Genomic DNA, 25,340 nt, shown 5'->3' with positions numbered 1-25,340 from the left:
TTTATTTTACTTTATATTTTTTATTTAAAATCCTTTTTTTTTTTTTTTTTTTTAAATTAAATTTGTAAATTTCATTTTTTTTTTTTTTTTTTTTTTTTTTTTAATTTTTTAATTCGCACATCACCAAATGAGTAATATTTCAAAAGTATCATATCTTTTAGGCAAATTTAAAGGTTCTGGTAAGGGTGAATATCCAACCATTACACCATTCACATATACAGAAGAGATTGAATTCTCAAACAATGGTAAACCATTTATTTTTTATCAGTAAGTAAATCAATAATAAAATAATAGTAATAATAATGTATTTTAATGATAATAACATACTAATATAATATTAGACAAAAAACATGGAATGTAAATGGTCAACCTTTACACTCAGAGAGTGGATATATGAGATTTCCACCAAATGGAAAGGTTGAATTGGTAATTTCAGAACCAACTGGTATCAATGAGATATATGATGGAGAAATTACAGGTGAAAATAATGAAATCCTTACATTTAAATTAACAAATATTCAAAGAACACCAACTGCTAAACCACCACATACTACAAATGTTATTAGAAAATTTACATTTGATCAAAGTGCCAACACTCTTTCATATACAATGGATATGGCCACTACAACAACCACTGATTTAACTCATCATTTAAGTGCAACTTTACAAAAACAATTATAATAAAAACAAAATTTCAAATACCATTGTAAAATATATAATTACTTTTGATTTTTTTTTTTTTGTATTTTTTTTTTTTTTTTGAGTAAAATTTTTACTTTATTATTTTATTTTATTTTATTTTTAATAAATTTAAATTATACTATTATTATTACTATATGTAATAATAATAATATTATATGTAATTTGAATTGATTTGAAAAAAAAAAGAGTTTAATTTTTGGAAAGAAAAAGAGAGAGAGGTAAGTATGTATAAAAAGAAAGTTTTATTTTTGTTGAGGAGTTACAGTCCATAAACTTTCAGATTCTTGATTATTGAAATTACCTTCACCATCAACCCAATAACAAATTGATTGTAAAAAGTCAATAGTTTGATGTTTAGATTCTATACCATTATCAATACCATGAATACCTGTTTCAACATGCATAGTAATGAATTCACCAGAGTTTTGAGCGAAATATTTTGTAAAAGGTTCAGTTTTATCAGCAGTGATTGCACAAGCTGGATCAAAAGGTACCCAACCACAACCATCAACATAAAATTCACCAACAACATGGACCTTTTGTTTATCGGCAGTACCTGATAAAGCCCATCTACCAATTAGTATACGAGTTGGTATACCATGCATTCTAAGAATTGAAGAGTAGAGAATTGAGAAACCACCACAATCAGACTTTTTAGCATTGATAGTATCGGTTGCCTTACGACCACTTAATACATCTTTTGCTAAAACATAATCAAAATGTAATTTAATGAATAGGAAAACCCTATATGCATAGCATAACACTGATTCAACGGTACCATCAGTCAATAGCATTGGATGCAATTGATTATCCCTAATCCATTGTTGAAATTGTGGTTGATTATAATTGATGAAATTGGTGGTTTGTAAATAGTATGCTCTCTCTTGTGGATTCAATGGTTGAACCATTGGCATAAATTGACCGGGTACAATCTTTTTCAAAGAGATACTGTAAAGGTCGGCTTCTATATCGTAATGAGCATGGATCTTATGTTGTTTTGCAATGCCCTTTACCATTGCTCTCATAACATAATGACTACCTGCTTGAATTAATTGACCTTTACTAATTTCATTATTACCAGTATTATCATAAATGGTTAAAGATGCTTTCTTTATCATTTGAGTTTGTAATGGTGATGGTGGTGCACATGCAATTACACTCCATTTCTTTACTTGTAAATTTGGTAATCTTACCATAAATTTCAATTTTGCATCAACTGTTTTTGTAAATTTTTGTTCAACATAAAATTGTTCACCCCATACTAAATAATAATAATAATAATAATAACAAAGAATTATAATTTAATAATTTATTTTCATTATTATATATTTATATTAATTTTACTTACATTCTCTATGTTTAGCAAAATCGGTTAATAATTTAATTGATGGGTGAGCAGAGGGTACAATTGTTGGTTTATTATCATTTGATGAAGGTGGTGCGGATGGTTTTGAAGAGGAAGAAGAGGAGGAGGTGGAGGTGGTGGTGGTATCAGGTGATGAATGAGATACTGTTGTTGTACTTTCACTAATTGGTATGATATCCCATTGACCCCATTCACCGGTACCAGCATTACCAATTAAACCACCTTGTGGATCAACACCTAAATGTGGACCAAATTTACCAGTTCTATTCTTTTTTGAAGCATGAAAAACTGATTGAATACATACTCTACCATTTGGTTGCCAATCGAAAATGAATAAACCATTACCATTTGGGTCAGCATTGGTAATCATATTTAATCCATCATCAATACCTAAACAATAGTTACCATCTTTTGATATAATATTAAAACTTGATTGAACACTCTTTAATACCCAAATGGTTTTATCACTTTTATTACCACCATTTGAAATTACTTTTTTTTTTTTTTTTTTTTTCATTATTATTAGAAATAAAATAATTAATTTTTATTTTTTTTATTTCTTTTATTTTTTTTTTAATTTTTTTTATTTTTTTTTTTTATTTATACATACAACCGTCATCGTAAACACCTAAAAACCAACCATCTGTGCCATCTTTATTTTTTAATGCTTTTTTACTTCTTAAACGAAAGTTTAAATCATCTTTTAATTGAACTGACATTTTTTATAGAAATTAAGAATAATAATAATAATAAAAATAATAATAATAATAATAATAACAATAATAATAATAATACAAATAAATAAATGAATAAATTAATGAAAAAAAAAAAATAAAAAGTAAAAAACTTCCTACAAAAAGTTTTTTTTTTTTTTTTTCAGGATATTTTTTTTTCAAATTAATGAGTTTTTATTTTAATTTTATTTTATTTTATTTTTTTTTTATTTTCATACCAGGGGCACCTTTTTTGGTTATAGGTGTTTGTGATTGGGTTTAAAAATATCTTTTTTTTTTTTATAAATACTCTTTTTTTTTTTTTATTTTTAAATACTCTTTTTATTTTCTTTCTTTTATTTTTTTTTATTTTATTTTTATTTTTATTTTATTTTTATTTTATTTTATTTTATTTTATTTTATTTTATTTTATTTTATTTTATTTTGTTTTCCACAATGAAAGATTTTTTCATCATTTTTTAATAATAATAATAATATTGTTATTATTATTATTTTTTAATATATTTTTTAATATAATTGTTTAAATTGAAAATTTATTTTTATTTTTTATAAATAAAATAAAATCAAAAATTATTTAAATATTTAAAAAAAGTTTATTATTATTTATTTTAAATTATTTTATTTTATTTTTTTGACTTTTTGGAAATAAAATCAAACATAAAACTTTCTAAATCTTTAGATTCAATTTGTTTTGGAACTTTAATTGAGGTTGGATCAAAAGATGGATTTAATTTTTGATGTTGAGATAAAATTGAAGAAACGAAATGAGGTATTAACTTAATGGTTTCATCGGATAAAGACAAATCTTTATTATGTACATAATCATCAGCGACCAATATACCTTCTTTTAGATGTTTTAAAATAGTTTCATAGAAAGCAAAATTATTTTTATGTTCATCTAGAGATCTTAATTGACTGGCCCCATGAGTGGTTTGAATACATTGATTCATTACCCATTCGAAAGAGTTTATTAATAATGTATGATATCTTCTTTCGATTTTAAAAGGAGGAGTTTTATTAATTTCTTGAAGATTTCTAAACACTGTTGAATATAGTAATACCGTCAACTCCATATTATTATGGTTATGACCGTAATCTATAAATGCTTGGAATAATCTTTGATTGACATATTTACGAATATTCTCATTCTTTCTGAGTATTGAATTGACCACATAAGATTTGTTTGATAAATGTAAACGATAGAATAATTGTTCATAGAAAATGGTTTTATATCTGTTTGGGAAATGTCTTTCATAAGATGTCCAAAGTTTCACAGGTGAGCCTTGCTCCAATGGAAAGGAGAGTGAAACTGCACGCATTATTGAAGCAATTGCACTATAACTATAGTTATCAAGATCTCTTCTCACCAAATTATCATTTAATCTAATAATTACATCACTCAACATTTCAGGACCCAAATCAGCTACTTCATTCATTAAAATTGCAGTTGTTTGAGACATCATTGCACTATATCTTTTACTAAATTGCATATAATATTCTTGAGTATCATTTTCATAATCATCTTCAGTAAAATTAAAATCTTCTATATCAATATCATTATCATTTTCATTATCATTATCATTATTTTCATATTCTTTAATCATTTGTTTTTTAATTAACTTTCTTAATTGTTCAAGTTTATTTTCAAAATGGTTATATATCTTTACAACTAAACCTATATTACCAATTTTGGAATTTTCATGAATTAATGATTTACTAATTCTTGCTAAATTGGTTGGTTCAATATCAATATTTGTTGATAACATTAGATTACAAAATGGTATGAAAATGTCCATTCTCTTTGCTTTAATGAAAATTTCCAACATTGTATTGTATAGTGTATCGGGTATACTTAATGGTGATTCTTGTTTAAGTAATCTAAATGCTTCATCTGGATTCGAATTTAATAAATCATTATAGAATTGACAATTGAATACTAATATCCTAATGAATGGTGGTGACATTTCAATTAATTCACTATACAAGCCAACATCTAATTTCCAAAGTTTATAATAACTTGATATCAATAATTTACTTTGTGGTAAAATATTATTATTTAAATAATTCTTTAACATTGAAAATATCTTTTCTTTATTATCTTCTGAAATTGCAAATGTTAATGACTCTTCCTCCTCTGATAAATTGGATTTATTAATATTAAATGTTTTCTTTTTAAATTCAAAACCAATACCATTCTTTTCATTTTCAATTTCTTTTAATTTCATATTTAATAAACTTTGTAAATGTAAATTAGTTTCATTAATTGTTGATATTTTATTTGATTCATAAACATTCTTTGTAATTTGTTTAATTATTTGATTATTATTATTATTATTATTATTAATGTTTCCATCATTTTTAATAATATTATTATTATTTATTTCTAAATTTTCTAAAGGTACTTGTTGTTGTTGTTGTTGTTGTTGTTGTTGTTCTTCTTCTTGTTCTAATATTGTTGTTGATTTCTTTTTATTATCTTGATATAATTTATTATTATTATCTTTAATAAAATGTTGTTGTTTAAACATTTCTTGTTCTTTTAAAAATTGATCAATGATTGATTTCATTTGATTTGCAGTTATTTCATCAGATTCATTTTGAGTTGGTTTAATTGTAAATTTAGTTGGATAATATCTATGTTGTCTTTTGTAATGTGAATATACCATTTCATCATTTGTATTATTTAAAAATGATAATATAATTGATTTATTTAAACCTAAACCATACTTTTCAAATCTTGTAATATACCATAACATTGCTAAATCGAAATTATCCAATTGAATGAAACTTCTAATAACTTGGGATGTAACTTCATCGATATATTTAGTTGGTTGTTTTTCAAATATATTCACTAATGCTTGAAATTGACTGGCACTACCAAAGCTTTGATTATAAAATAATAATGTCGACATAATATTACCTTGACTTGGATCTAAATTAACAATATGTTTTAAAATTTTATTTAAATTTTCAATTTCATTTTCATTACCAAAATATAACTCTTCATTATGGTTATTAACTTTATTTTTTTCAATTCCTTCAAAATAACATTGTAAAATATATTGATAATGACATGAATTTAAACCATGACCTTTTTCACCAATTTCTGTTAATACTCTAATAATACCTCGAATATCATTATTTAAAACTAATTGTTTAACTAATGAAATGTAAAAATTAGGTTTTGTTATGATTTTTGAGAAATTCTCTAATACATTGATTACCCATTGTGGATTATTCTCTAAATATAATAATAAGATTGAAGCAATTAAATCTTCATAGATGATTTGATCGGTATATAATTTCTTTAACAATTTTTGAACCTTTTCAAATGGGAGATTTGATAAAATCCTTAAGAATGGACCAGATTTAAAAAGATCTTTTGATAAATATTGAAGTTCTGAATTTGCCAATTTATATACTTTACTACTATAGTCAACACCATCTGGACTACTTTGATAATATTTCATTAATTTAAAAAATGCATCAGGATGTGGTTTAATCAAATCGAAATAATATTCTGCTGTTGAGATTTCACCTAAACTTAAATATGCTGAAAATAAATCATAATATATTGATACATGTGATTTTGGTTTTGCTACTAATACTGACGATACTGATGGTGATGTTGATGATACTGATGGTGATGTTGATGACTCTGATGATACTGATGGTGATGGTGATGATGGTGATGATTGTGATGATGGTGATGGAGATGTTAAATTTTCATTATGTTCAAGTGAATTTATATAAAGTTTTGCAATTTCTTCAGTGATTGCTTCATTCCTATTTAAAGAATTAATTATTGATTTTAAATTTGGTATCATTTCTGATACTGTAAAATATCTAATTAATATTATATAGGTTTCTAAATTCATTTTTGTATTTGAATTTTGACAAGCTTGTAAAACTTTTTGAATATTTAATAAATTATTTACTTCAATAAATTTTTTTAAAAATAAATTCATTAAATCTATATTTGTAAAATATCTATTATTTAATGACCATTGGAATAAAATTTCAACATCTTGGTCATTAAATTTATTTTGTTTAAAATATTTTGATAATCTATTTTAAATTATTTCGTATATTAATTATTAATAAAAATTCATTTATTTATCTTTTACTGTGTGTGTGTGTGTTTTTTATAATAACTTACAATTCAATAGCAAGTTTAATATTATTTTTAAATAGTTCTTTAATATTCATTAATAAAATTGATTTTTGAAAATCACGATTATTATTATTATTATTATTTATGACCATTTTACTATTATTATTATTATTATTATTACTAATATTATTTTTATTATTGTTGATATTATTATTATTATTGTTGATATTATTATTATTATTATTAATTATGTTTTTAGTGTTATTGTTTTGACTATTTATAGTTGTACTGTAGGCCCTAAATAATTTAATTATATTATTTTTTCGATATGGTTGGATTGCACCATGTTTTGATAGTTTAAGAATTAAACTATTCATTGTAATGCTAATTACTTGGGTGAAAATGAAAAAAAAAAAAGAAAAAGTAATAACGCCAAATTTTTCGTTTTGTAAAAAAAAAAAAAAAAAAAAAAAAAAAAAAAAAAAAAAAAAAAAAAAAAAAAAAAAACTAAAATAATTTTTGTCAAAATTCGTTTTTTTTAAATTTACAAAAACACTAAAATCTGATTTTATTTTTTTTTTAAAACAATGACTTGATTTTATTTATTTTTAATATGAATTTGGTATATAAAAATAAAGAACTCGAAAAAACAAAATGATATAGAATATCGGATATTAAAAAAAAAAAAAAAAAAAAAAAAAATTGGCCACCACATGGTTTGATTGGTTTTTTTTAATGTCAAATTTGGATAATCGAAAAAAATAATAAAAAAGGTAAAAAACCATTTAATTTAAATTTTTTATTGTGTTACTCATTTATCTATTTTAAAAAAACAATAAAATGAAAATAAGAAATTTTATAAAAAAAATATAATAAAATATTAAAAAAAAAAAAAAAAGAAAAAGTCAGGTAGAGTATTTTTTTTTATATAATAAATAAAATTTTTTTTATTTTAAAATAATCAGATTGAATTAAGGCGTTATATATATGTATATATATATTGTAGGGGTTACAGATAATAACCTTGTTTTCATTTTTTGCACCGATCAGTTACAGAAAAAAAAAAATTACAGATCAATATTTCAATCACCCACTTTTTTTTTTTTTTTTTCTTTAACTGACTTGTGCAAAAAATTTAGTGTTGATTTTCTTTGATATTTTTCAAATCGGTTTTTTTTTATATTTTTAGAATTTTAAATAAAAGAAATCAAAAATGTTTTTTTTTTTTTTTTTTATTTTTTTTATTTGGATATTATTTTTCATTCATACAAAACAAATAAAGGAAAAAAAAAGAATGAAATTTTTATTAATAATTTTTATTTTAGAATTATTTTTTGTTTCAAATTATGGTTTCAAAATGGTTAGCACCCTAATTGATAATGTTGCCAAAAATAATTATTATCAATGTTATAATCAACCTCTGTCAAGTGATGATATTTGTAAACCTGGAGCATACATTTGTGAATTAATGGAAGATTCAGAAGATACCTATATTATTACAGGTGTTGATTTTTCTCAACCAGGTAATCCAATGTCAGGAACTTGGTGTTACTTTGAAAATTTTGCAATTTTCACCAACTTAACATCAATATATGTGGGTGATGAAAATGGAAAAATTAGTAAGTTATTGTTTTTTTTTTTTTAATAATGTTTAAAAAAAATTAATTATTAATTTTTTTTTTTTTTTTTTAATTTTTATTAAAAATAAATAGGAGGAAATGGTGAAGCTATTAAAAATATTGGTACTTTAAAATATCTTAAGAAAGTGTATGTATTTTTTTTTTTTATAAACCAAAAAAAAAAAAAAAAAAAAAAAAAAAAATACTAAAAATTGGACTAATATTTATTTTTTTTATTTTTATTTTTTTTTTTTTATTATAAATAAAAGATTTTATAAATATTTTGATGAAATGAATAGTGCAATTACATTTCAAGATACATTGGAGGAATTTTTTATAGGTACAGTATCAGTTAATGTACCATCATCAATGTTTGAATCAAAATTAAAAACTTTAATAATTGAAAATGCACTTGGTTTTTCAAAATTATCAATTCCAAATCTTAGTTTAACAACTTTAAAAATTGGTGTAAATCCTCAAAGTTTCACTCAAGAGATTTCAGAAACTTTTTCAAAAATATTGGTAAATTTAGAAAATTATGAAATTTCCTATACCACAAACGGTACAGTTTCATCACCAGTAGCACCAGTTTTAAATTATTTCAATTATTTAAAAACTTTAACAATTAATGGATATTCACAAGAGACTAATTGGGAATTTCTATTATTGGATAATGATTTATCAAATTCACTTGAATCATTAACACTTACAAATTCAATTTTTAAATTTACAAATGGTTATGATTTTTCAAATTATTTATCAGGTTTTAAATTGTAATTAACATGTAATTAATTTAAAAAAAAAAAAAAAAAAACTAAAAATATATATACTAACAAAATTTTAATATATATATATATATATATATAGAATTGTAAATGGATATGAATCATCATTTTCAACATGTAGTAAATGTATGAAATTTCCAATTAATTCAATAATTGAAAGTGATGGTAATTTAGAAATTGATTCAATTGATTTTACAAATGTTTTAAGTTTTTCATCAACAAATAATGAAATTTATCAAGGATTACCAGAGTTGGAAGATATATCAACAAATTATAAAACATTAGAGAGTTTCTATATAACTGATAGTTCAATTTATGGATCAATTCCAGAATCATATTGTCAACTTCCAAAAGATTTTTCATTAAGTAATAATGAATTATCCTATTTACCAAATTGTTTCAAATGTGATCTTGAACTCAATTCAAAAATTCTTCCAAATGGTTTTTATTTTAGTTCAAGAGATTGTTCAGATTATAATTTAAATCAAATCACTCAATCAAATACAACATTTTCAACAAAAACTGGTGGAAATTTACAATTTAATGGTACAAATTTAGGTTGGGAGTATAGTTTTGGAGATTCTGAAAGTCACTCATTGGAAATACCAAATAAAGAATTCACAATTACAATTCCAAAAGGTGTTGGTAAAAATATTAAAAAACAATTAACTTTAAATAATCACATTAATGAAACCATAACCTATAGTTATAATGCACCAACAATTACATCATATGATGTTATTGAGATTAATGGTGACTCTGTATTAATTATCTATGGTTCCGATTTTGATTATGATAATGTAAATCTTGCAATCTTTACTGAAAAAGAAAGTTCAAACAAATCATTAAAATTTTATTTCGAAAATCAACAAGATAAAAATAACTACATCACTTCAACAATTGCCAATGTCTATTCAAATCTTGTAAGTGATAAAATTTATCAATTATATTTCACTGTTGGTGAACAACAATCAAATACAATTGAAATTTCAATAACAAAACCTACCTCTTCTAGTAATGATAGTAGTTCAGATGTTAGTAGCAATAGTTCTAAGAATAGAGATTCCAGTGATAGTGATAGTGATAGTGATAGTGATAGTGATAGTGATAGTGACAGTGATAGTGATAGTGATAGTGATAGTGATAGCGATAGTGATAGTTCAGAGAAACCATCATCATCTTCAAAATTAAGTTTATTTATAAGCATTAATACTTTTATCTTTATGATCATTTTATTATTATAATTTAATAAAAAAATGGATTTTAAACAGTTAAAAAAAAAAATTTTGATCGATTATAAACAAATAATACATTTAACTAAATAATTTGTTTCTTCAAATTTCTTTTTATTTTTTTTTTATTTTTTTTTTTTTATTTTTTATTTGTTTTTTTTTTTTTTAATCAAATTTTTAATATTATAATTTTTAATATTTTTTTTTTTTTTTTTTTTTTTTTTTTTTTTTGTTAATTTTGTTTTTATTACAAAATAAAGTATTTTTCTTTTTTTTTTTACAACCATTTTCAATTCTTTTAAAATTATATATTCGACTTTTTAAAGACAAAAAACCATTTAAAAGTGAAGATCCATTATTGAATAATGAAGATCCATTATTCAATACAGAGGATCCAATAATTTTAATTATTTGGCAAGAGGAAGTGTTTTGTAAGTAAATAATTATAAAAATAAATTATGTATTACAAATTAATAACTTTTATTAAGACCAAACAATTATAAATTCTTTTTAGGGCAATTTTTTAAATCATTTAAAGACAGATAAGTTAGAGAAATAACAATTGATTTGTTATGTATTTGTAGTCTTTGAAGTTTTGAATCAATTTATGGATAATGAAGGTCTGGATAATTTGCAACGCCACGTCCAAAATGGTGGGATCATTTTCTCTTACCAAGTTTATAGAAATATAAATTCAATACGAGAAGGTGAATAGTATACTCAAGTTGATGTCCACTATGAAAATTTAAATAATAGAAATAAAAATAATAAAAACAATATTTTAAAATAAATCTTGGTAACCAAAACTAAAAATTGTTTTTTTTTTTTTTTTTTTTTTTTTTTTTTTTTTTTTTCTATAAAAAACACTCGTATTTAATACGACACAAGAAATTTAAACAAGCACCCCAAGTTAAATTAATATGTGAGGATTTTTTTTTTTTTTTTTTTACATATTAATTTAACTTGGGGTGCTTGTTTGAATTTTTTGTCCCTTTGTATTGAAAAAATAATAATAATCATTAGTGATGTTAAACACAACTAATGATTTTTTTTTTTAATATTAAAGAATTTCTTGGTTTTATTTTTTTTTTTTTTTAATCATATTTTTTTTATTCATATTTTAATTTTTTTATTGATTTGATTAAAAAAAAAAAAAAAAAAAAAAAAAAAAATAATAAAAATTAAAATATGAATAAAAAAAATATGATTAAAAAAATAAAAATAAAAATATGAAAATAATATTTTTTATGATATTATTCACATTTTTTGTATTTTTTTTTTTTTTTTTTTTAATCATACCAATAAAAAAAAGCAAAGAATTATAATTCTAAAAACCTTTTCAAATAATTTGGATATTTTTAAGAGTAAAATATGATATTTTAGAATCAATTACGCAATATTTTATTTTTTTTGATTTTTTTTTTTTTTTTTTTTTCATTATGTCAACAGTTTGTAGATTTCTAGAGATATTTATATTTTTTAAAAAATAAAAAATCTAAAAAATCTTTTTTTTTAAAAAAAATAATTTCACCAATTAAAAACAATAAAAAATTATAAAATTTTATAATTTGTGTAAATTTCAAAATAAAAAAATGAAATCAATATTTATTATTATTTTTATTTTATATGTTTTTCAAGTAAATAGCCAAACAATATATCCGATTGATCCAAGTGGGAAATGTGAGCAATATATAGGAGATACACCATCTTCGCCATGTTCAAAATTTTTAAATAATTTGGGTAGTTATTATATATTAATTTTTTAAAAAAAAAGCATATACATCAATTATTAATTTTCTTAAAAAAAATAAAAATAAAAAAGATTCTATATATGTATCATCAAATGCAACACAACAAAATGCAATGAAAAAATTGGATGAATATTTTGGAATTTTAGGTGCTATTGGTACATCTGGTTGTAAAAGTGACTCATTAACATATAAGACATTATGTTCAATTGTAAGTGGGAAAAAAAAAAAATAAAAAAAAAAAATTAAGTTTCTAATTTTTTAAAAAAAAAAAAAAGTATTTACCAGGATGTGAAAGTTTTACAAATAATCAAACAAATATTACAATTGCAATACCAAAAAGGATTTGTTATAATACATGTAATAATGTTACAACTAAATGTGGTGTACCAAAATTTTATTTTAGTTGTGATCAAATTGAACCTGTTAGTGGGTTACCAATGTTTCCATTAAATTATTCAGAATTTAATTTAACAAATTATGATGTTGGTAATCCAAATTATACAGTTCAATGCTATGGACCATTATCAGATAATACAATGGTTAATTTAGATTCATCATATTGTCCACCTCCTTTATTTTATCATAATTCAACTGATCATGATGCAGATTATGATAGAGGTTATTTATTTGTTTCCGAAACTAGTAATTGTGTAGTACCAAATCCCGTTCCACTTTACACCAATGAACAATGGGATCAACTTTATAATTTATCAAATACTCTTGCAGTTTTATCAACATTTGGTTCATTATATCTTTTAGTTACATTTATTATTCTAAATCCAAAAGTTACAAGTTTTGATAGAATGTATGGATTTTTTAATGGTTCAGTTTTCATGATGAGTTTATCGGGTGTAATACTATTCATTGCAGGTGGACCAAGAGCATTAATTAAAGATGGTGGTGCTAGAATATCAGTTTTTGAAGATCCATTATGTTCAAGTACAGGTTTCATTTTTCAATTATTTGCAATTAATGCAATTTTATTTTGGGCATATATGGGATTTGATTTATGGTGGAGGGTTAAATATATTACTAAACCATTAAATATACAAAAATATTATGTACCAATTGCATTTACAATCTCTTTCATTTTTAGTGTTATACCATTAGCAACTAAAAATTATAGAATGGTTAGAGGAAATATTCAGTATGTATTTAAAAAACAATAAATAATAATAATAATAATAATAATAATAATAATAATAATAATAACAATAATAATAATAATAATAATAATAATAATAATAATAATAATAATAATAATAATAATAATTATAATTAAATATTAATTTTTTTAAATTTTTAAAAGTTGTTGGGTACATAAAGCAGTATTACAAAATACACTCTTCTTTGGACCATTAGGATTAACATTAACAATTAGTACAGGATTTATTGGATTAGTAATTTATGAGATTTATAAAATTGTTAAAGCAACAGGTAGAGGTGGTATTATGAAATTAGAGATAAAACCAATTTTAAATATTGTTTTAATTTATTTTTCATTTGTTTATATATTTGCATTTAATTTTCATAATGATAATAATTCAAAGAATACATATGGTAGTATTGATGAATTCTTTCAATGTACATTAGAGAGTGATGATCCTTCAAAGTGCACAGTTGGTGGTCCATCTATAGGTTCATTAGGCTATTTCATTTATTGTATTAGAATTTATGGAATTTATTGTTTCTTTTTACAAGGTTTAAATGAGAGAGCTTTTAAAATTTGGAAAAGATCAATTGTATTTAATAATAGATTTATTTTATTCATTAAAGTTAAATTATTCTCAATGGATAATAATTCACCTTCTGAGAGTGGTAATTCATCAACAACTGCTGGTACTTCAACAACAATTAACAATAGTAATATAAATAAAAAAAATAATAATAGTAAACCAACTTTATCAACAATGGATTCAAATGCATTTTCAAAAAATAATGATTCTGATTCAGATTTTGATGATTATGACCCATATCATAAAAAACAAAATGATATTGAAATTGGTTCTGTTAATATAAAATAATAATAATAATAATAAAAAAAAAAAAGAAAAAAAAAAAAAAAAAAAAAATTTTGTTAAATTAAATTATCAAAGAATTTTAATTTTAAAATATAGTGTTGTTATTATTATTATTATTATTATTGTTATTATTATTATTATTATTATTATTATTATTATTATTATTATTATTATTATTATTATTATTATTATATTATTATTATTATTATTTTAATTGATTAATAAGTGTTTATCCATTTTTAATTAGTTTTATTTATGAAGTTTAATTTTAAAATGTAGTATTATTTATTTATTTATTTTTTTTTTTTTATATGCAGTTTTAAATATGTTGGTATTTAAAATTAAAATTGTAATTAATTATATGAATTGGTCAAAGGATATTATATTTGGAAGCACTGATTCTGGTAACTTAAGTTTACATGTTGATATTAAAAAAAAAAAAAAAAAAAAAAAAAAAAAAAAAAAAAAAAATAATAATAATAATTATAATAATGCATGTGAGTTTTAAAATGGTCTCTATTATTCCACTAATTTTTATATTGTGGTGCCTTTATACTATTACAACACCGTTATTCCTCTGTTAGAGGTGCCATTGTTTTACATTTTATATTACCAGAGGAATAATAGTGTTGTTATATAAAATATAAAACAATGACACCTCTAACAGAGGAATAACGGAGAGTAATATAAAATATAAAGAGTTTCTATTTTATTATAATTTATCTATATATTATATTCAATCTTTTAAGAAAAGCGCACTTATGGGAAAAGAATAAAAAAATACGAAACTAGGACCGTTACCAAAAAAAAAACAAAAAAAAAAAAAAAAAAAAAAAAAAAAAAATTAAATATTTTATGTTTTTTTTATTACATAATACTATTTTTTTTTTTAATTAAAGAATTTTTTTGTTTTCATTTTTTTTTTTTTTTTTTTTTGTTTTCAAAAATTCAACAATCGAGAAATATCAAACGATGAATATTGAGGGGGATGACGAAGAATTTTATAATTTTAATGGTAAGTTTTAGTATTTAATTTTAATTTTAATTGCTTTACATATTAATTTACATAATAATAAAAAAAAAAAAAAATAAAAAAAAAAATGAAAGAAGATATAAAAAAAAAAAGAAAATTTACAAAAGAAGATGCAATCTATGGTGTATTTAATGATGGATGGGGAGATTATGAAGATGAAGAAGAATCTAAAATGACAGAGGAGGAATATTATAAAATGAAAAAAAGATATTCAACACCAGTTGGTTTCGTTGCAAGTGGTATTTATGAACCAAATGAACATAAATTAAAAAATAAAGATGGTGAAAATATTGACAACGATGATGATGACGGTGAAGAAAAAAAAAAAAAAAAAAAAGAAAAAAAAGAAAAGAAACAAAAGAAAAAAGAGAAAAAAGAAAAAAAAGAAAAGAAAAATAAAAAAAAGAATAAATATGGTGGTGGTGGTGGTAATAATTATGATGATAGTGATAATGATAAATCAATTGAAGATAAACCAGTTGGTGGTATTGGTGCAGCTTTATTATCAAAAATGGGTTATAAAGGTACAGGTGGTTTAGGTCGTGATGGTGGCGGTATGGTTGAACCAATTAAAGTACAAGTTAGACCTAAAAATGCTGGTTTAGCATCTGTTACAGAATTAAATGTTAATAGTAGTGATGATAGCGACGATAGTGATCAAAGTGAAGGTGATACTGATAGTGATAATGAAAATAAGAGATCATTAGGTTGGAAAAAGAAAGAACCAAAATTAAAATATGATTTTGATGAACATTTAGAATCAACAACTACAACAACTTTTAAAAAGAAAACTACCACAACAACAGCAACAACAACAACATCATCAACACCTCAAATTGTAATTGATATGCGTGGTCCAGAAGCAAGATTGTATACAGGTATGGAAGAAATCAAACATCATAAACATCATCATCATCATCAACATAATAAAGAATATCAAAATATTACATCAATATTAGATGATCAATCAAAACCATTAAGTGAATTAAAACATAATGTAGATTTATTATTAAAATTAAAACAAATTGATATTCAAAATCAAGATAATAAAATTAAACATGAAAATGATAAAATCAATAATTTAACAAGAGGTGTTGAGAAATTGAAATTAACTATTGAAAATGATAAAGAACAAATTAAAAAAGTAACAGAGATTTTAGAAACAATAACAACCGTAAAGAAACAATTGGATCAATCGCAATTAGATTTAAAACAATTATATAAAGTTTTCAAGAAATTGAAATCAAATTATCCAAAAGAATATCAAAATTTTAAATTATATAATTTACAAAAAGAATTATTAGAACCATTATTAAAGGAGAAATTAAATCAATGGGAATTAGAATCAAATAGTGATAATAATGATAATAGTAGTTTAGAAATTAGTAAAAAACTTTCAAAAGAAATGGTGAAATGGAGACAACTTTTTCAAGAGAGTGTATCAGTTTTGGGTGAATATCAAATCAATGTTTACTTTTTAATTATGAGAGATTTGTTTTTACCAAAGTTTAAAAATTACCTTAGAAGTCAATGGGATGTAAAGAAACCTTCAAATGCTGCAACACTAATTTCGACATGGTCCGATACATTACCAGACGTTATTCAAGAGGCATTATTGGAACAATCGATTTTACCAAAATTAAAAGTTGCAATAGAGAAATGGGATCCTAGAACTGATCCTATACCATTGGATCATTGGTTATTACCTTGGATACCATTATTAGGTAGTGAATTGGAATCATTCTATCCTTTAATTCGTCAAAAGATAATTAGTGCCTTACAAGATTGGCATCCTTCTGATAAATCTGCAATAAAGATTTTAACACCATGGAAAAATATTTTCCAATCAAATTCAATGGATTCTTTATTAAATAGAGCAATCATTCCAAAATTATCAAAATCAATTAAAGATTTAGAAATTAATCCTTCAAATCAAAAATCACCAATTGAAATTCAATGGTTATTAAGATGGTCAAATTTAAATAATAATGATAATAATAATAATAATAATAATAATAACAATAATGATAATAATAATAATAATAATTCAATAACAACAACAGATAATATTAATTTAGATTCTGGATTAATAACATTATCAACAATAATTTGTATATTAGAAAAGGATTTCTTTACACGTTGGTTAAAAATTTTATTGGAATGGTTAAAATCACCAGATGCAAATTTAGAGGAAATTTCAAATTGGTATAGTGGTTGGAAAAAACAATTCCCAAAAGAAATCATTTCAAATGATAAAATTAAATCAATATTTAATATTTCTTTAAATTTAATGAAAAAAGTATTATCAAATGAAACCATTCAAAAAGATGATGAAATTTTAATTTCTCAAAAAATTAATTCACTTTTAAATACAAATATTAATAATAATAATAATAATAATAATAATATTAATAATTCATATCAACAACAAAATCAACAACAACCAATAAAACCAATTTCATCACCATCTTTAAATAGTAGTAATAATAATAATATTGATAATATATCAACTAAACAAATGGTTGAACAATTAGCAATTAAAAATGGTTTATTATTTATACCATCTGAAAAGAAAACAAATTCAGGTCAACAAATTTATATTTTCGATAAGATTCCAATAATAATTGAAAGAGATTTAATTATGTATAATAATAATAATAATAATAGGTGGGAACCTGCTAATATTCAATATTTATTAGATAAGTCATTAAATAAATAATAATATAACAATAATAATAATAAGGATAATTATAATTTAGTTTATAATAATATAAAAGTGATTGTATTACATTTTAAATAATACAATAGAAAATTTTTATTTATTTTTTTTTATTTTTTAAATTTTTTATTTGATTAAGAATATTGTTAAATTTGAGGACATTGACAGGAATTAAATTCAAAACAATATGGACCAGTCCATGGGTAAAAACATTCACATACACCATTATTACAAATACCATTAGCAAAGCAATCACCATAACAAAGAGTTGAATCATATTGAAATGAATTAATACCAGTATAAAGTAATTGATTATTTGTTGAATTATAAATTGTGATATCTTGACTACCATTGCCTTGTGGTGCAACACCTGAAAAACGAGTTGATCCAATTTGTACAATTCTTAATTTTTTATTTCCAATTAAAATTGAAAATGTTCCAATTTGTGGATCTTGACCAAACCATCCATCTGCAATAACATGTCCACCATCGATTGATGAACTACTAATTGTGTTAATGTATGGTGATGATTCAACATCACATAATTCACCTGTGAAACCAGTTTCACATTGACAATAACCATTTAAAGTTTCACCATTTACACAATTTGTTTGATATCTATAATAGTTATCTTGGAACCATGTTATACCATTTTGAGTAACTGTAACATTATAAAATGTATTTTCAGGTAATACTCCAGCATAACATTTAATCATCCAAAAATAAGCAACGAATATAGAGCAAGTGGTACCACCAATTAAAACTGATAATCCATCATGTGTTTCTCCAAAATCACCCCAAAACAATACATATCCACCATGTGCATATGCAGGAACATACCCAGTTACATTATGGTTAAATGTACAATTAACACCAGAATATCCAGGAAGACATTCTTGAGATGAAGAAGAAGAAGATGACACTGATGACACTGATGAAGAAGTTTGAGATAAACAAATCGAAACTATTGATAAAATAATTAATAAACTTGAAATAAATTTCATTTTTTTTTTTTTTTTTTTTTAAAAAAAGTAAATAATAAATTTAAAAATATAAAAAGTAATTTGTTTTGATAATAAAATATTTGATATGATAAAAATTCGAAATTAATTGAGCTATTTATATTGGCCAAACCAAGAATCAATTGAGAATCCATTTTTTTTTTAAAAAAATTTACATTTTTCCAGTAATTTTTAATTTTTTGGAATTTCTTGGAAATTGATGGTATTATAAATAAAAAAAATCTTTTCTTTTTAAATTATATAATTGTAAAAATATTAAAACAACATTCTCCAATTTTTAAGTTATTTTCTCTTAAAAACACACAATTACAATTAATTAATTTTTTTTTTTTTTTTTTTTTTTTTTTTTTTTTTTTTTTAATAAATTGTTGAAATGTGTGTTACTTTTATTTTTTGGTTTTTGTTATTATTTATTTATTTATCATTAAAAAATGATTTCGTCAAGTTTAAAACCAAGTGTATTATTATGGATATTAGCAATACTTATACCATCAACATTAATTACAACATATACATTAACAGTTTTATTATTTCATGGAATTAGAAGAACAGTTCCCTACATAAGTGATACAATTGATTTTAGTCCTGGTAATAATTAATTTTTTCATTTTTTAAAATAATAATTTCGAAAAAATTATAATTTTAACCAATTTTTTTAATTAATTTTAGAAAGTTGCATAGGTACCTTTTTTATTTCAATTTCAGCATTTTTAGTGTTCATAGTTGTATTTGTAAAACATTTTTTATTACAAAACAATATTAATCAAAATTTTAATATTGATATTATCCTTAATGAGAATGAAAATGAAAAAAAGAAAAATAGAGCAAAAATGTTAAATAGAATTTCAACTTTTTTAGGTTTGATATGTGGAGTATGTATACATGGTGTTTCATCATTTCAATATCATAATACCGGTCTTGTCCATTCAATATTTGCAGCATCTTTTTTTTTTACTGGTTTTATTTATATATTTACACAAACTTATTTGGATCATAAGTTTAGTAAATTACCAAAAAGAATTTTAATATTAAGAAGAGTAATATCATTAACAACATCAGTGTTTATTGGATGTATGTATATATATATATATATATGTATATTTATAAATTAATTAATTTTTTAAAAAAAAAAAAAAAAAAAACCTAGATAATTAAAAAAAAAAAAAAAAAAAAACCATTATAAAAATAGATATTATATTACAATTTTTTATAGATAATTTAGCACCAATTTTAAAAATTATATCAGCATTATCAATATTTTTTTATTTAATATCATTTTTTTATGAATTTTCAAAAATTACTATAAACTTTCAAATAAATACAATTTCACAAATAGAACACCAAAAAGAATATAATGAAAATTCTGCATTATTAATTTCACAATAATTATATAAAATTAAGTAATAATAATAAAAATAACAATAATAAAAATAAAAATAATAATATGTTATTTTATAAAAAAAATAATTTTATTCTTTATTGTTTATTTATTTATTTATTTAAACCATTTGACCAATATTTTTTATATTTGAAGGTATTGGGGAAGAATAGTATTGGAAATAAAAAGAGGATTTTTTAAATCTTTCAAAACTATCACATTCCATTAATTGAAAGATAGCAGATTGAGCCTCATCGAAAATGGTATCAATTGAAGTTTTGTTATTATAATTTTCTTCGATTTGTTTTGAGATTGTACCAGGTATATTAATTTGTTGAGCAGAATTATCAGTGATAAATTCTTTATAGATCTTTTCACATTGAATTAACTTCTCACGTTTACTCTCTAATTTATGATAAGATTCAACCAAACACCAAAAATCTAGATTCTCTTGAGAGTATTCAGTTTGTAAGAATGATTTAAAACATTTTCTGCCATTTAAATCATTTAGAATATCGGTTAAAACTGGAATACATAACATTCTTAAATCTCTTTCTGATGAAATTGTACCTCTTCTTTCTCTAGTTCTAGTTGTCATTGGTGGTGTTAAAGTTTCACCATTTCCACCAATACCAGCTGATGAATTATTATTACCATTATGAGAATTTAAATAATTATTATAATTATAAATATTATTTCCACTACCATTATTATTATTATTATTATTATTATTATTATTATTATTATTATTAATATTATTATTGTTATTGTTATTATTATTATTGTTATTATTATTGTTATTATTATTAATTAAACAATCAACAATATCTTGAGTTTGTGATGAAGAATTATTTCTAAAATGAGTTCTATTTCTATGACCTCTTGGTGAAACAGGATTTGCAGAATTAAATTCAGCCAATGATGAAGTAGCTGATGGTGTATTTGAACCACTACCACCACCTAATGATTGTAAATTTAAGAATAATGGATTACCTCCACCACTATTACTTCTATTAACCATTGGACTATTACTACTACCACCAACTCCATTATTTACTGGTAATTGTAATAAAGGTACAATTGATGGTTTTGTACTAACTAATGTTGGTGAGGTTACTGGTGATTTTGAATTTGATCCATTCTTTTTCATGTCTAATACAGATGACATCTTTTGGAAAATTGGTTGTTTTTGAATTGATTTTGGTATTAGATTTTGACCAATTGATACTGATAATGATAAAAATGATTTACCATTTGAAGATTTACCACTTGTTGGTGGCGACATTGGTTTCAATTCTGGTGTTGATTGAGTTGAACATGATGGAGTTGAAGATTCTTTATTATCCTTATGATGATTATTTGGTGTTGATGGAGATGAGGTTTGACTTCTACTACTATGGCTATTATTATTATTATTATTATTATTACTATTATTGTTACTACTATTATTACTACTATTATTATTATTATTGTTATAATGACCATTTAAATGATGTTGATGAATTTCTTCTAAATTTAATCTATTAATTTTAATTTTTTCTTTTCTATGATTTTCTTTTAAAATTGAAGAATTTAATGATGTATTATTATTATTGTTATTATTATTATTTATATTTGAAGTAATTGATGGTGAAGAGGATAAATTAAATGATGAAGAGAGTGACGGACTTGAAGAGAAATTAATATCATTATGATGTTGTAATACACTACCACCACATCTAAATGACTCACCACTAATATCTAAATGGGAGGGTATCATAATTGAACCTTTACCTCTTTCAACATAACTACTATTATTACCATTATTTAAATGATTAATATCAATTAAACCATTACCATTGTTAAAAGATGCAATTAAATCTTTAATTGATGGTTCATGATCACCATCATTATCTTGATTTGATAAATCTTCAACCAATTCAACACTTGTAGTTGTTGTGGTAGTTGTTGTTGTAGTTGTTGTTGTAGTTGTTGTAATACTACCACTTGAAATTAAAGTTGGTGAAGTTAATAAATTATTTGTAAATGAAACTTGGAAACTACTTGCAACAATTGGTGGTGATGTTGGTGATGATGGTAATATTGATAATTTATCAATACTACTATTTATATTTTCTCTTATGTTAATATTATTTTCATTATTATTATTATTATTATTATTATTATTATTATTATTATTATTATTATTATTATTATTATTATTATTATTATTATTATTATTATTTTTATTATTATTATCATTATTTTTTGATTTATTAACAATTTCAAATGTCGAATAAGATGGTGATAATTCACTTCGTTCATCTTTATTATTTGAACCTTTATTATTATTATTATTACTAGATGTATTACGAGCATTTGATTTCTTTTGATTTTTTATTTCAATTTCAGATAATGAGGCATGTTTCTTTAATTTTCTTTCTTTTACAGGTGGAGTTAGATTGGAATTGGATTCATTATTACCACTGTTGTTCAATGCATTTGATTTTGATTTTGATTTTTTCATTAAAGCAAATTTACTTAGGAATCTCTCAAATATTGGTGAAGAAACTGTATGATTCTTTTGTTGGATAAATGGTGGTTGAAGAGAAGTTGTAGTTTGAATTGGTGTTGTTAATGGTAGTGATGGTGATGTTGGAGTTTTTGGTGTTTTTGGTGTTTTGGGGGTTTTTGGGGTTTTTGGTGTTTTGGGGGTTTTTGGAGTTCTTGGAGTTGTTGTGGAAACCAAGGTTGGCGATATTGGTGATTCTAATGATTGTTGACTATGATGATTATGATGATGATGTTGATCTAAACTTGATGATGATGATGAGGGTGTTAATGGTGAATTTAAACTATTATTTGTAGTACTACCACCACTACCACTACCACTACCACTACCACTACCACTACCACTAGTACAACTATTACTTGTGGAAGTACTATTTGTACTACCATTATTATTATTTAAACTACTACTATTACTTATACTTGTATTTGAAGAAGAAGTTGATAGAATATCAGAGGATTCACAATTTTTTGAATTACCATCGTCAATAAATTTACTACTATTTAAAGTGGCACAAATACTACTTGATTTCGATTCAATACTATTTTTTCTATTGATTGAGACGATTTTATTATCAGGAATATTTAATAAATTTTGTTGAACTTCCACAATCCTTTCTTTTGAAGGAGATGGTGAAGGTGAAGGTGATGGTGGTCTTGATGTCTTTTTATTAACATTATAATTTGTATTGGTAATTGATGTTGGACATGATTGATTTATCGTTGGGTCGCCATTTGATGAAAATAATTTTTGCTCACCACTAGTAGTCAAATAATTTGTAATATTTGTTGTTGATTTATGTTTTCTAGATAATTTTGGTGAACCACCACCACCACCTGAACCAATACTACCAACACTACTTGATAAACTACTATTACTATTACTATTTGATAATGGTGCAGATGGTGATGTTATTTGTTGAGGTGATGATAATGTTGATTGTGATTGTGATAATGAATTTGAAGATAATGCTAATGGTGATTGTGTTTGGATTTGTGCTTGTGATGTATTATTGTTATTATTATTATTGTTATTATTAATATTATTATTAAAATTATTTTTCGATGTTAATTGATTTGAATTTATTGATTGTATTGGTGGAGTTGGTATAACTATTTTTAAAGGTATTGGTTGTGATTGAACATTATTATTATTATTATTATTATTATTATTATTATTATTACTATTACTATTACATTTTTCATTATGTAAATAATCAATTATTGATTCTAAACCTTGTTCACAAACATTAATAGGTGGTGATGATAATGATGGATTATGCTCTAATGTAAGAGTGAATAAAGTTAATTCACAAATTTGATTTGGTAAATAATGAATACGATTATTATGTAAGAATAATTCTTTTAATGATTTCATTTGTACAATTTCTTTAGTAACCTTTTCAATCTTATTATTCGATAAATCCAAATTAATTAATTGTGTTAACTTTACCAATTTCTTTGGAAACTTTTTAAATTTATTATTTGATAATTTTAAATTAACTAAACTATTTAAATTTTTAATTGTTTTAGGTATTGCCTTTAATCTGAAATTATAATAATTTAATAATAATAATTAGTATATAATTTTTATCATTTTTATTTATTGTATATATATATTACTTACTTATTATTTTCAAAATTTAAAGTTGTTAAATTAATGAAATGAGAATTAAAGAAATCATTTTGAATAATTGAAATATTATTATGTGAACAATTTAAATATTCAATTCTTTCTTTTTCGCATGGCAATCTTGATGGAATCTTTTGAAAATCACGACAAGAGAAATCAATGACCATACCACCATTTGGTCCACTTGATAATATTCCCATTGACACATCGAATAATGAAGGTGATGGTGTTAGTATACTTGAAAAATCTGATACTGATGTTGATGAATTAATTGTAATTTTATTATTACCACTATTATTACCACCACTATTATTATTATTGTTATTGGAATTTGCATTATAATGGCGCGAAGATAGTGAAGTTAATGAAATTGATGATGTTGATCTTTTTGGGGAATTTGGACAATTATTAATATTAATATTATTACTACTACAATTACTGCTATTTGATTGTAATAAACTACCATAGTTATAACTATTATAACTATTGAAACTTGAATTAAACGTATTATTATTATTATTATTATTACTATTATTACTATTATTACTACTATTAATATTATTATTACTATTATTATTATTACTACTACTACTATTTACAGGGCTATATGTTATTGATGATAATGATGGTTGTTGTTGTATTGATATTGAATTTAATGCTATTGAACTATTTAATTGTTGTATT

General features: G+C 22.3%; 9 protein-coding genes across 9 annotated transcripts in view; 5 read left to right on the top strand and 4 right to left on the bottom strand.

Moving 5' to 3' along the window:
• Positions 1-127: 127 nt before the first annotated feature.
• DDB_G0272614 (DUF1794 family protein) lies at positions 128-681 on the top strand (the record flags this gene model as incomplete). The annotated part of the gene is made up of 2 exons (XM_639950.1): positions 128-267; positions 342-681. The coding sequence occupies 2 exons, from the start codon at positions 128-130 to the stop codon at positions 679-681; spliced, it is 480 nt and encodes a 159-aa protein (XP_645042.1).
• Positions 682-944: 263 nt separating this feature from the next.
• Positions 945-2,787, bottom strand: DDB_G0272612 (hypothetical protein; the record flags this gene model as incomplete). Its single annotated transcript, XM_639949.1, has 3 exons — positions 945-1,963; positions 2,051-2,560; positions 2,679-2,787. 3 exons carry the CDS (start codon positions 2,785-2,787, stop codon positions 945-947), a joined length of 1,638 nt encoding a protein of 545 aa, XP_645041.1.
• A 638-nt stretch (positions 2,788-3,425) lies between these two features.
• Positions 3,426-7,293, bottom strand: DDB_G0273037 (hypothetical protein; the record flags this gene model as incomplete). Its single annotated transcript, XM_639948.1, has 2 exons — positions 3,426-6,870; positions 6,962-7,293. 2 exons carry the CDS (start codon positions 7,291-7,293, stop codon positions 3,426-3,428), a joined length of 3,777 nt encoding a protein of 1,258 aa, XP_645040.1.
• Positions 7,294-8,210: 917 nt separating this feature from the next.
• Positions 8,211-10,564, top strand: DDB_G0272610 (hypothetical protein; the record flags this gene model as incomplete). Its single annotated transcript, XM_639947.2, has 4 exons — positions 8,211-8,535; positions 8,629-8,683; positions 8,805-9,308; positions 9,403-10,564. The coding sequence occupies 4 exons, from the start codon at positions 8,211-8,213 to the stop codon at positions 10,562-10,564; spliced, it is 2,046 nt and encodes a 681-aa protein (XP_645039.2).
• Positions 10,565-12,144: 1,580 nt separating this feature from the next.
• fslM-1 (G-protein-coupled receptor family protein) lies at positions 12,145-14,327 on the top strand (the record flags this gene model as incomplete). The annotated part of the gene is made up of 4 exons (XM_639946.1): positions 12,145-12,292; positions 12,327-12,511; positions 12,579-13,450; positions 13,613-14,327. 4 exons carry the CDS (start codon positions 12,145-12,147, stop codon positions 14,325-14,327), a joined length of 1,920 nt encoding a protein of 639 aa, XP_645038.1.
• A 969-nt stretch (positions 14,328-15,296) lies between these two features.
• On the top strand, positions 15,297-18,076 carry stip-1 (D111/G-patch domain-containing protein; the record flags this gene model as incomplete). Its single annotated transcript, XM_639945.2, has 2 exons — positions 15,297-15,339; positions 15,435-18,076. 2 exons carry the CDS (start codon positions 15,297-15,299, stop codon positions 18,074-18,076), a joined length of 2,685 nt encoding a protein of 894 aa, XP_645037.2.
• A 146-nt stretch (positions 18,077-18,222) lies between these two features.
• On the bottom strand, positions 18,223-19,080 carry DDB_G0272606 (hypothetical protein; the record flags this gene model as incomplete). Its single annotated transcript, XM_639944.1, has 1 exon — positions 18,223-19,080. The coding sequence occupies one exon, from the start codon at positions 19,078-19,080 to the stop codon at positions 18,223-18,225; it is 858 nt and encodes a 285-aa protein (XP_645036.1).
• Positions 19,081-19,529: 449 nt separating this feature from the next.
• On the top strand, positions 19,530-20,484 carry DDB_G0272881 (hypothetical protein; the record flags this gene model as incomplete). The annotated part of the gene is made up of 3 exons (XM_639943.1): positions 19,530-19,686; positions 19,768-20,169; positions 20,288-20,484. 3 exons carry the CDS (start codon positions 19,530-19,532, stop codon positions 20,482-20,484), a joined length of 756 nt encoding a protein of 251 aa, XP_645035.1.
• Positions 20,485-20,597: 113 nt separating this feature from the next.
• DDB_G0273033 (hypothetical protein) overlaps positions 20,598-25,340 on the bottom strand; it is a gene marked incomplete at both ends in the record, with an annotated part of 4,817 nt that continues 74 nt past the window's right edge. Inside the window, 2 exons of the mRNA XM_639942.1 lie at positions 20,598-24,531; positions 24,651-25,340. The exon at positions 24,651-25,340 is cut by the window's right edge and continues 74 nt beyond it. Coding sequence (XP_645034.1) covers positions 20,598-24,531; positions 24,651-25,340 — 4,624 coding nt within the window. The remainder of the gene's footprint in view (positions 24,532-24,650) is intronic.

This window comes from Dictyostelium discoideum (genome assembly GCF_000004695.1).
Source record: "Dictyostelium discoideum AX4 chromosome 2 chromosome, whole genome shotgun sequence".
NCBI classification, from domain to species: Eukaryota; Evosea; class Eumycetozoa; order Dictyosteliales; family Dictyosteliaceae; genus Dictyostelium; species Dictyostelium discoideum.
Note: the sequence above shows the minus strand (reverse complement) of the source record. Positions and strands in the feature narration are given on the sequence as shown.